The sequence below is a fragment of the Aegilops tauschii genome, chromosome 2 (assembly GCF_002575655.3).
Source record: "Aegilops tauschii subsp. strangulata cultivar AL8/78 chromosome 2, Aet v6.0, whole genome shotgun sequence".
NCBI classification, from domain to species: Eukaryota; Viridiplantae; Streptophyta; class Magnoliopsida; order Poales; family Poaceae; genus Aegilops; species Aegilops tauschii.
The window spans coordinates 45,315,600-45,328,568 of NC_053036.3; the positions used below are offsets into that span (position 1 = coordinate 45,315,600).

Here is a 12,969-nt window from a genome sequence, read left to right on the forward strand (position 1 = left end):
CTCTTACTCAATTGTGCACTATACCACCATTTTCTCAGGTACTTGGTCCTACGAGGCTGAAGGACTTAGACAAGTTTCGTATATCGAACACTTTGATCTAACATTCAAGTGAGACTTTGATTCTTTGGGAATGATACTTAGTTAATCAAACAGTTGAATCAAACACTCGATATACATCATATTTATTGAGCACTTTGTTTCCGCATGCGGCGTACTTAAGCGATCGTACCCGGAGGACTTTGGCTTCATTTCGATGTTATTTACTGGTGCGCTTTCTTTCTGCATGCCCGGTACTTACAATATTGAGCCAGAATGACTTTTATCCAGTTTGATACATTAAACACCGAGTTCTAACATTGTGTCATTGTTTCTTCACCCAAATTGTAAGGGAAAATTACGAAGCTATACCATCTAGTGGGCACTTCGGACTCACATGACCTGTACTTGGTGACTACGAAACAAAGGACTTTAAGGAGTGTTGTAAACTACAACTAGTTCCTAAGGCATCATTTTTCATGATTGTTTTTAGTGCTTCATTGCAACATTCCATATGACTTTACAAGAAGGTAGACAATCCCCGAGTTGCGAACTCTGACTAAATTGAGCACTTTACTACCATTTTATCTAGTAGATGGTCCAACGAGACTGAAGGACTTAGACAAGGTCTGTATATTGAACACTTTGATCTAGCATCCAATTGGTACTTTGATTCTGCAGGCTGGCACGTGGAAGGTTGTGTTGCGTGTACCAGCAAGCACTCAACTATCATGAATACATAAAATCTTAACACATCAAGTAATCGGTAGATGTCAAGGATTTACTACCTCGGTCTGGGTTTATTAGGCCCCCTATTATTTTGGACCATGTTTGATCATTAATTTAACCAATAAATTATAAATTTTATGTCATGACAGTTATCATGAGGAACAGATGCGAAGTTTTGGCTCTTGGGAGCATAAGCTCCTGGTGAACAGTAAATTAAAAAAGAAATAGGAAATAGATCCTAAAAATTCAATTTTTTTAAGATGTTATGTTAGTGTAACAAGCGTTCTTCCATTTTCATGTGAAAACGGATAACAATGCTTCATTGGTGAAAAAACATAATTAAGCGTACCATCTGAAGGTAATATTTGTCATTCGACTTGATTTTTTTTGCACATGTCAACATATTCTGCAGTAGGCATTTGGGTGTGACAGTGAACACATATATTGTTTTGACCTTGGCAAGCATACACTCCCTAGAGCCGAAAGCAATGTCCCATGAGGAACCTCTTTAAAATACAAACCAACAATATACTATTTGTATCAAATACTTTCTATTTTGTTAGTCAAATAGATTGTTAAAATTGAACAAAAATACAAGGGATCTAATAAACAAAACGGAGGTAGTATATTCAAAGGAAACGGCAGCGGAGCAGGGGAGCATAGATGGTTAAATTGAACCAAAAGTTAAACTGTGTCCGCAACTTTGTGTTTCTTTGTGTCAGAACTATTGTTGCCTAGTACCGTATTGTTTGGTGTGCAGGGTACTGATTTCTGTTTGTCTAATAGTACTCCCTCTGTCTCATAAGATAGGATGTTTTTTGACACTAGTGTAGTGTCAAAAAACGTCTTACATTATAAAACGGAGGGAGTACCCTTCTTTGAGTGCAGTGTATGCACGTGGAAAACTAATTATGTCACTTCACAGTAATATTCCTGCAGAATTTTCCATAAATATTAGAAGAACTTTAGAAACTTTATTAAGAATACTTAACCCAGCTAAGATAAAGCAGTGCCTGGATTGCAAATACCGTGTGCCTGTATTGCAAATAAACGCGTACGAATGAATAGGGCAAAACCTAGAGCGTAGTTTTGCATGTGAAGCTAGAGGAATCTACTTCCTTCGTTTCATATTACTCGTCGCTGATTTAGTATAAAGTTTGTTTGGAATTATTTGTCTCGGAAATGGATGTATCTAGATTAGCGACAAGTAATATGAAACGCAGGGAGTAGCATCAGGCCACTAGCTGTCCGCTAGCTTCAGAATAATACGGAGGAGAAGGAATCAAGAATAGGGGGATACGAAGAATACATTGGGACCTTGTCAGCTTTCTCCCATGCATGTCGGATCATGAGCAGGGATTGGGCGGTCCTGATATGCGCTGCATACGGAACGCGAGCGTAAAAAACCGCATCCCGCAAAGCCGCACGCAAACCCTCCTCTTCCTCCTCCTGTGACTCACCTGCGCTGCACGCACGCCGGCGTTCAAACTTCGAACGTGCTTCACTTGTCACCTGATCATCATCAGCATGGACGCCATGTCGTGCCTGCTGCCGCCACCACCGGCGTCGTTCCTCTCGGCCTCCTGCTCGCTCGGCCCTGCCTACTACACCGACGCCGCCCTCGCGCGCGCGCTGAACTTCTCGTCCATGCCCGAGTACGAGTACGACTACTCCCCCGCGGTCTCCTCCCCGTCCTCCGCCTCGGCGCCCTCCTCCTCCTCCCTCCTCGCGGACTTCCCGTACAGCGCGGGCGATGGCAGCAGCTGGTTCGCCTCCACGGCCGCGCCGGCGACGGGTTCACTCGCCTGCGACTCCGTCCTTGTCGCGTCAGACGCGCCGCCGCGTCCGCCGTCCACCCCCGTGGGCGCCGCGGCGAACAAGAGGCGGGCGGGCCTGGGGCCCAACGCGGCGGGCGCGGGGCGCGCCGGGAAGCGGCGCGCGCGGGCGTCGAAGCGCGCGCCCACCACGTACATCAGCACCGACCCCGCCAACTTCCGGCTCATGGTGCAGCACGTGATGGCCGTCCAGGCCGAGCCGGGCGCGCCCGATGGAAGCGGCGCACTCCTGCCCGCGTCGTTCGACGCGTCTTCCGGCGCGGCGCTGCTGGACTGCCACCCGTTCGACGGCGCGCTGCTGATGCCGGCCGACGTGGACGCCGCGGAGCTCCATCGCCACCACCACCAGCAGCAGCAGCCGTGCTACCCGACGCTGGACTCGTGGAGCGTCATGTACGAGAGCAGCCAGCTGCTCTAGCTCCAGCCGATCGAGCTCCATGTTCTCCATGCATTATTAACCACGAGTAGTCCAGGACCGCCGTAGATTTCTCAGTACTTACAGCTCCTGTAGTAGTTCTTTTGTCCGGTCCCTAATTAATGTATGTATTTTTCCACTTTTTCGTCGATCGCTCGATCTATCCATCTATGCATCCAGCCAAAAAAACTGTCGGGCTAACGTACAGCACCGATCGACCGGCGTGCATGTCGCCGTCTGTACTCTGGACTGGAGCTACGTGTACGCAGTTGGACGACGACTACTGTGGGTAGACGGAGACCTGCCCCGGCTTCCGGTCCGTACGTTTTGGTGCTGAAAATGGTACGCACGCAGGCAGAGCTGTCGGTCACAGTCGTGCCGTTCCAGCATCGTTCTAGAAAGCGGCCGGGCGAGACGGGCGACCCGTTCTGCCGTGCCGATTTATTCGGCTCGCACCGCACTCGCCGCCCGACGACACGTACGTATGTACGCACCGACGTACGTACGGGACCCGGCCGTTCGTAGATGGTGTATTGCCTGGCTGCTCGCAGTGGACTGTCGAGATTTGGTTTGGTTTGAGATCCATAAACATCATGGCGGCTTTGTCCCTTTTTAGCCTTTTTCTTTTGTTGTTCGTTCACTGTGTGTGAAGATTTGATTTGAGCTCCCTCCATTTTAAAATAGATGACTCAACTTTATACTAAGTTTAATATAAAGTTGGGTCATCTATTTTAATTTTGGGGGCTTGATGGCGGCCGGCCTCTTTCCCTTCCCTTTTAGGGTTTCCATCGATAGAAATTGTGCTGGGCTCCACTGACGGTGACGGCGAGATCGAGATCGATGAGTACGTCAGTGGGCAAATTTACTTTCAGGCACCGATCAAAGAGCAAAACCGAATTCAGTTTCAGTTTCAGGCACCAACCAAACTGGAAACTGCAAACTGCTAGAGCATCTTCTTTGATCGTTGCTTGATGTTCAGTGCTCTGAAACTGAGCGACATTTAAAATCCATCACGATCCTGCTGCATCTTGTTTGATAGTCGCTTCATGCACGATCCTGCTGCCCGACGCATGCACGACACCGAAATCCAACGCCCGGTGCCTGATGTATGCATGCATGTGTGGCCGGATTTTAAACATCGTCTATGAATCGTCCATGTTTTGTCGTGTGTATAGCATAGCTCCAGTGTTATTGCAACCACCAACGTGTTTTAGCTGTCAGGACATCTGGCTTAGCTGCAGAGGTTCAGCACGTCTGGGGCTATACACAATATAAGCTGCTTACTAGTACTTGCAAAAGCTGGACGCCGATATCCACCACACGTGTGGTATATTCGACATGCACCCACACGCCGTGTGTGGTGTGAGCAGGAGGCAGCCCACACGGGCTGTGTGTGGGCGGACATTAGAATTGCCCACACATGTGGGCGCGGCTACTTCATGCCACACGCCCAACAAGTACTACTCATCTTCACTCCGCACGTGTCGCATGAAGCAAAAATGCCCACACGTCCTCACGCAGCTACGTTAGGTACCCACGGGGTGACGATTTAGTTGCCACCCTGGTTGGCAGATGTTTTGGTTAACTCTATCTGTTTTGGTTAACTATAGTTGCCACTAATTTATGGTAGTTGCCGCGTGTAATCAAACTGTAGTTGCCGTGTGTGATTAACTACTTGTCACATATGGTCAAACAGTAGTTACCATGTGTATTTACCTAGTTGCCACATGTGGTCCAACCATAGTTGCCATGTATGGTTAATCACAGTTGCCATATGTGTTTATCTGGTTGCCACGTACGCGCAACTGCAGTTGTCGTCTAGCAAAGAATCACAGTTGCCATGTGTGTTTACCTAGTTGCCACGTTTGCGTAACTGCAGTTGCCATCCACAACGTAGGAGTGTCATGTGGGCGAAAAGCAGTTTGCCCACACGCGTATGGACTAGGTGGTGGCTGTGTGGGCAGAAACTAGTTCGCCCACACAGCGCAACTGGCAAACAGCGTGGTGCGGGCGTGTGGGCAAACTCTCCAACGCCCACACACCAAGCCCGTCCTACGTGGCATGCAAATTCTGTCTTAATGTGTCAAGATTCGTGCAAACTGCACTGAACGATAACCCACGCGTGTGGGCGAGTTGCAAAACTGCCACACGTGTGGGCGTTAGTGTTTCCGCAAAAGTTATATACTAGTACTACGGGTAGATCTTACCAGCTAATCTGGCAGATTCATCCATGACCAAGAAGATTTGATCTTGCGTACCTGAAGCGTATCCACTTATTTATCCAGATTGCAGAAATCCCCTATCCACCAGAGAAAGCATTACATGTGTATGACATGCAATGCCTGAACATTTACAAAATACGTTCAACCCCAAACCAGAGAAAGCATTACGTACATGACATGCAATACACTGTAAGTGGTGCTCAACTGTTTCTGTGTAGTTGGGACCAAGCTGATGAGCTCACTACAGATGCGTAAAACCCAAAGTTCTGACACTCAATAATACACAAGAAACTGCTGGCTGCCCAACTGCCTGCTGAGAAATGCAGAATATCCGGGGAAGCTCTCTTCTTAGCAAAATGGTCTCCAGAATCACCTACCACAACAATGTACAAGCATCTTGGTCCTTCAAATCTGTCAAAGAACTGAAGCTATTCGGTCCAAACGCCTACTGGGTTATATATTAGGTATAGCTAGAGAAGAGAAAAACAGTACAAAAAGTAAACATGAAAGAGGGGTACTTCATTACCATCGTTTTACAGCAAGAGCGTTCTTTTTAACTTGCCACTCCCAATTAAGAGATAAGCCTAACATAAAGATTTTCTAACACTACTATGGTAAATTTGAATTTCTGAGACTGCAAAGAGCCAAAGATGGCACTCTGGAAAATGCCCATCTAAAGGTTTGTGATTAAAATGCTTTTATAAGGAGACCACAGTTTAAAAAAACATGCTCCCCATATAAAATCATCAAAAGATAATCAACGAAAGCTAATCATGAAACATGAAGTACCCATTGGGCTCTTAGTTGCCAATCTGAATTCTGGGCAGTTTCACACAAGATTATCTCGGTCACAATAGAGTAGAGGTTATGCCTATGGCAGTTGATGGCAGCACTTCAGTAGAGTATATAGCGAAAAACTACCATATTACAGGCTATGGCTACAAAAAACTACCACTTTTTTTAATTTTTCAAAAAACTACCACAAAATTGGTTGACTGTTTCAAAAAACCCTAATGGTTGAGCAGTTAAGTTTTAAGCTAGATTATGATAGCTCGATCCCATTCGTCAGGTTGACCGTTAGGTTTACACGTTAGATTTACCGTTACAGGTTATGACAGGTGGGGCCCAAATATTTAAAAAAAAACAATCAGGTCCCTGTGATATTTTTTAAAAAGCAATCGGGTCCCTGTAAAAAATACAAAAAGCAATCAGGTCCTCGCCGGCGAGCTCATCGCCGGAGCCGATGTGCTGGTCTGCCGATGTTGCTTGGCAGTGGCTGCGGCGGCCATGGCCGGCGGCAAGCAGCAGCTGCTCGCATCTGGCGCCGCCCAGGCTGCTGCTCACGGGCGCTTTGGCGCCGCCCGGGCTGCTGGTCGCCGGAGCCAACTCCGTGGTGCCGCTCTCCCGCCCGGGCTGCTGGTCGCCGGTGCTCCCCGTGGTGCTGCTCGCGGGAGACTCCCCATGGCGCGGGCTGAGCAGGCAGGCGGCGGCGCAAGCCTCCCCATGGCGCGGCCGGCCGTGGCTGTGGAGCGGCCGGAGGTGGCCAGCCGTGCTCTTGCCTTCCCGCATCTATCGCCGCCCTAGCTGCTCCTGCTCGTGCTGAACGTCTGCCGGCTGCTTCTCTCATGCTCCGGCGGAACGGGGAGTGGCCGGAGGGAGCCCGTCGTGGCGGCTGCTGTACGCGGCCGGAGCTCGTGCTCCTGCTCCTGCTGAAAGTCACCACTGGGAGCGGCCGGAAGGAGCCCGTCATGCCGGCTGCTGCCCGCGGCCTGAGCTGCTGCTATCGCGGCCCATGGCGGCGGCGGCGCTGGCTGTAGGTCGCTCGGGAGAGAGAGAGATAAGGGAAGTTCACGGAGAGAAGAAAGAGAAGTGGAAGGAAAAGAGAGCCTGACATGTGGACCCACATGTCATTTAACGGTCAAACAAAACAGTCAACAAACTGTTTCTTTAGGAGCGGGCCTGACCTGTCATAAACCAGATTAATTTTTAATCACATGGTCATTTGGGTTTTTTGAAACAACCAACCAATTTTATGGTAGTTTTTTGAAAAATTAAAAAGAATGGTAGTTTTTTTTAGCAATAGCCCGTAATGTGGTAGTTTTTTGCTATATACTCCACTTCAGTACATATAGTACAATCTCAGTCCCGGTGTTGAATACAAACACATTAAAAATAAATCTTAGAAACAAACATGTATAGTGAAAGTCTGAATTAACATAAAGATTTTCTAACACTATGTCGGCAATTTGAATTTCTGAGACTGCAAAGAGCCAAAGATGGCACTCCGAAAAATGCCCATCTAAGGATTGTAACCAGATATTTGCCATTCTAATCCTGTAAATGTTCCTCAAAAGGATGCGCTAGCCATATTTGAATACTTTCCTTGCATCACATCACCTGAACTGTCTAATTAATCTTTGGTTCTTGGGAAAATACTTTCTCTTCATATGTTCATTAACGATAAGTCGGTCACTGTTCCTGCATATTGACCCATTCTACAGTTCTACTGTGACCAAAGTGTTCACCTATCCCCTAGCTTGTTAATAAAATTTGTGGCTAAATGCTTGGTTTGCTGATTCGGGCCAAATCCCAGGTTCGTAGTATGTTCGTACATGCAGTTACATGTGAGTGCAGTGCATACATGGAATTAAACCAGGCCACGAGATGATAGTATATGATAATTATCCTGCATTTTCTGCTCAAAGCCTGAATGTGTGCAACGAGTGTTATTTGGCTGCAGGAGGGAAGTTAACCACATTTCTGGTCCTCCGGTTCGGACTGGTTTTATGAGTATTGCTAAAGTTAGTTGACTGACAATTCACGCAAATTCAACAGTGCCTTTCATGCTGCAATTATGTGTTCTTTATGGAAACTTTGAAATGATATCTGCTATAACAACGCTCGTTGGTCGGGATTTCAGGTTCTATGGTTGGGCATCACCAAGACAATGAAGAACTGGACCAAATTTCCCTAAATGCAGCTGAAAGATAAGCCATATTCTGCAGTATCCTACTGTGTGGTACTGCGTAATACTGACATTAGAAACTACTAACTGGCATGGTTTTTGTCGCCCTTTGGAGAAAAACAAGAATGTTGGAAAGGTACACTTAATTTTGAAAAATACAGGAAGTTCGATCAAATAACTTAGGAAAAAGTAACAAATAAAATACTTCGCAGAATAGTGAATGGAAGTTCCTCAATGGATTCACTCTAACAGCAAAGGATAAAAGTAAAGCCAAGGAATATAAGTCATGCTCATGAAGGATATTGTCAACACCGGCTTTAGCAAAAGTGGGACAATAGGCATGTTTCGTAAAATTAGCATGTCAACTTCCCGTCAAGGCATCAAGGCACAAACCATCGACATCAGTTTTGTTCATAAGAGAATGGACAGATTGAAACAAAAATAAGATCAAGTACTCCAATATCCAACATACAAAACGGTATATTTACAAAGTTAAAGCTTTTATAAGGAGACCACAGTTTTCAAAAATATGCTCCCCCGGATAAAATCATCAAAAGATAATCAAAGAAAGCTAGTCCTGAAACATGAAGTACCCGTGGGGCTCTTAGTTGCCAATCTGAATTCTTAACAGTTTTGCACAAGATTATCACAGTCACAATAGAGTAGAGATTCTAGTACTCCCAAAATATGTAGCCCCAAGGCTATGGCAGTTGATGGCAGCAGTTCAGTACATATGGTACAATCTCAGTCTTAGTGCTGAATACGAACACATTAAAAATGAATCTTCGAAACAAACTATTCAAGTTTGCGGCACAAACTAGGGGTGAATAGCTCCTGTGCGACAACTTTGACACGAATTGGAAAGAAAGCGACGTAGTTGATAAAAATAGCTCGTGTGCGACGTTTTAGATGGCAACAATAGCTCCTATGCGACTAGGCCCTCTTTAACCCTAAAACGCAAGAGATAAGGGGTTAGCTCGGGTGTGTTGGGCCCACCGCTTTTCCACCTTAGCGCGGGAGCCAAAACTAATCCACATGCGTGCGGGTCCCACAGCTTATCCACATCAGCGTAAGCCATTACAAGAGGGTACGGGAGCCCGATCCAGCCCCGAGCCCGTGCCTGTACCATTGCATTACATGACCCACTCCCATTTCCTTCCCCCACCCCGTTCTTCTTCTTCTCCGGCATCGAAGTGCGGCAATGCCGGCCGGCGAGAGATGTCTAGCTCCAGTTCGGCCTCCCGCCCATCATGGCCGCAGTATGGTCCATTTTATGGAGGATGGGCAGGTAGATCCATTTTTGCATGGCTGCATGAACTATGTATTTACATAATGGGATCCCTTAAAAAATGTACTTATTTATTGTAACTTGGAAATAAAGGTTCCCTAAGAAAAGGTATTTTTTCTAGTACAAGGGCATTACTACTTCTTCGAACAAGTACAAGAAGAAGTTCAAATATAGTGTTTCTTTTGTGGGGTGAATATAGTTTATTTATTGTACTTCTTCGAACAAGAACAAGTTCAAATATAGTGTATTTATTTTCAGTGGTAAGAAGAAGTAGAAAAAAGACATATATTGTTACAACTATATTAGCAAAGAGCATACCACAAATAATAGCACGAACATCAATATATATATATATATAGTAGCACAAACATCAATATAGTTGCACGAACATAACAATAGTACCACGACATAGATAGCCTTGCAACTTAAAAATAGTAGCATGAACATAAATGGTTACAACTTAAAATACTAACATGATAGATAGATAGATTGAGGGCACCACCGGGCCAACACCACCTCTCTCCCTGAGCCCGCCGGACTATCTGCGGGCCACTAAGCCCAGTACGGTAGAGCCAGAGGAGGTAGTGTCGCTGGCAACCATCATGAAGCCGGACTCTTCTCCGGGCACTGGCTCCGAACCCTCGGAGTCAGCATCGTGTGAGCTCGGCCAAGGAGTCTCCTTCCCGCCGTACTCCGCGGACTCTCTTCTCCCTGGCCAAACCTTGCCTTTAAGCGAGGCCCTGGACTTGATGCGATCCCTCATCATTACAGAGGAGCAACGTCCGAACTACGCCCAGCCCGGACTAGGGGCTAAGAGCGGGGAATTTTACGTCCCACCCACCACCCACTTCGTAGCCACTGTACAGGACTTAACTGACATGCTTGATTACGGCTCCGAAGACATCGACAGTATGGACGACGATGCCCGAGAAGAGCAGGCCCAAAACCCGCCGTTTACCGGACGCTGGATGGCCACCTCTTCGTATGACGTGTACATGGTGGATACACCCAAAGAGGGTAACGGCGATAACGAGAAAAATGCAGTCGAGGATAAACCTCCTAAGATACAACCAAAGCACCGATGTCAGCGGCGCCACTCTAAATCGTGACGTGGAAAAGATAGCAATACCGGCACGAGAGACAACAATACTCCGGACGACGCCGAAGACCAAGAAGACCCCGTCGAGCCAACCTCCGAACAGGACGATCGGGAAGATGGGCAAGTTAGCCCTGATGAACAGGCCGTAAACGAAGACTCGGAGGACAGCAATTATCTTCCACTCTCCGAGGATGAGGTGAGCCTCGGCGACAAAGACTTTATCGTGCCTGAGGAACCCCTCGAGGAGGAGCGCTTTAAGCGCCGGCTAATAGCCACTGCAAGGAGCCTGAAAAAGAAGCAGCAGCAGCTTCAAGCTGATCAAGATCTACTCAACGACAGGTGGACTAATGTCCTGGCAGCCGAGGAATACGGCCTCGAGCGCCCAACCAAAAGTTACCCGAAGCGTAAACTGCTACCTCAATTCGACGACGAGGCACTTGAGCCCGTACCATCAGCGCGTAACGCGGTTGACCGACCACCACGTGGCCGGGACAAAACGGCAACTCAAGCCGAACACCAGCCCATACTACCTCACCGTAAAGGTAGAGACACAACAGCTCGGGGATGTACATATGACCTGTGGCTGGACCTGGAAAATAGAGCAGGTCAGACCAGATTGATCTACGGATCGCGGGGGCGTGCCCCAGCGCGCGACGACGGCTATCTAGCCGGACATGACAAGCACAACCACGTCCGGGCCGAAAACCGCAGACGGACTCCATGCGAGCTACGTCGCGACTTGGCCCAATACAGAGGCGCCGCACACCCCCTCTGCTTCACTAATGAAGTAATGGAGCATGAATTCCCAGAAGGGTTTAAACCCGTGAATATCGAATCATATGATGGAACAACAGATCCCGCGGTATGGATTGAGGACTTTCTTCTCCATATTCATATGGCCCGTGGTGATGATCTTCATGCCATCAAATACCTCCCGCTAAAACTCAAGGGACCAGCTCGGCACTGGTTAAACAGCCTGCCAGAAAACTCTATTGGCAGCTGGGAGGACTTGGAAGACGCCTTCCGCGACAACTTCCAAGGTACATACGTCTGACCTCCGGATGCCGATGACTTAAGTCACATAGTTCAACAGCCCGGAGAGTCGGCTAGGAAATTCTGGACTAGGTTCCTAACTAAAAAGAACCAGATCGTCGACTGTCCGGATGTCGAAGCCCTAGTGGCCTTTAAGCATAGCATCCGTGACGAATGGCTCGCCCGACACCTCGGCCAAGAAAAGCCGAAGTCCATGGCAACCCTCACAGCACTTATGACCTGCTTTTGTGCGGCGAAGATAGCTGGCTAGCCCGCAGCAATAATAATGCAAGCGAACCTGGCACCTCTGAAGCCAGAAATAGCAACGGCAAGCCCCGACGCAACAGGCACAAGCGTCGAAGCAACGGTGACAATACCGATGACACGGCGGTCAACGTCGGATTCAGTGGCTCCAAGTCCGGCCAGCAGAAGAAGCCATTTAAAAGAAACAATCCGGGCTCATCCAGCTTGGACCGCATACTCGATCGTCCATGTCAGATCCACGGCACCTCCGATAAACCAGCCAATCATACCAACAGAAGTTGTTGGGTCTTTAAACAGACCGGCAAGTTAAATACCGAGAACAAGGAGAAGGGATCACAAAGTGAGGACGACGACGAGGAGCCCCGTCCGCCGAACACAAGGGGACAGAAGAAGTCCCCCCCCCCCCAAATTAAAACGGTGAGCATGATATACGTTACCCATATCCCCAAGAGGGAGCGCAAACGCACGCTTAGGGACGTCTATGCGATAGAGCCAATCGCCCCAAAATTCAACCCATGGTCGTCCTGCGCGATCACCTTCGATTGCAGCGACCATCCGACCAGTATCCGTCATAGCGGTTCAGCCGCACTGGTCCTCGACCCAATCATTGATGGATTCCACCTCACGCGAGTCCTCATGGACGGTGGCAGCAGCCTCAACCTGCTCTATCAGGATACAGTCCGCAAGATGGGCATCGATCCATCAAGGATCAAACCCACAAAAACTACCTTTAAAGGAGTAATACTAGGTGTAGAGGCCCGCTGCACGGGCTCAATCACATTGGAAGTCGTCTTCGGATCCCCGGACAACTTCCGAAGCGAAAACTTGATCTTCGATATCGTCCCCTTCCGCAGTGGCTATCACGCACTGCTCGGACGAACTGCATTTGCTCGATTCAATGCGGTGCCACACCATGCCTATCTCAAACTCAAGATGCCCGGACCACGCGGTGTCATAACAGTCAATGGCAACACGAAACGCTTCCTCCATATTGAGGAGCTGACCGCGGCCCTAGCAGCGGAAGTACAGAGCGGCCTCACCAAGCAGAATATTAATTCAGCGGCCAAGCTCCTAGACACCGTCA

At 48.1% G+C, this 12,969-nt stretch overlaps 1 protein-coding gene across 1 annotated transcript; it reads left to right on the plus strand.

Annotated features, from left to right (window-relative positions):
* The first annotated feature begins 1,678 nt into the window (after window positions 1–1,678).
* LOC109736065 (uncharacterized) lies at window positions 1,679–3,154 on the plus strand. The gene has a single exon (XM_020295283.4). It carries the CDS (start codon window positions 2,293–2,295, stop codon window positions 3,016–3,018), a length of 726 nt encoding a protein of 241 aa, XP_020150872.1. The 5' UTR covers window positions 1,679–2,292; the 3' UTR covers window positions 3,019–3,154.
* The last annotated feature ends 9,815 nt before the right edge of the window (window positions 3,155–12,969 follow it).

What these genes read in the sequence shown, in the direction of transcription:
- LOC109736065 (XM_020295283.4), top strand. Translation starts at nt 2,293, where the DNA reads ATGGACGCCATGTCGTGCCTGCTGCCGCCACCACCGGCGTCGTTCCTC.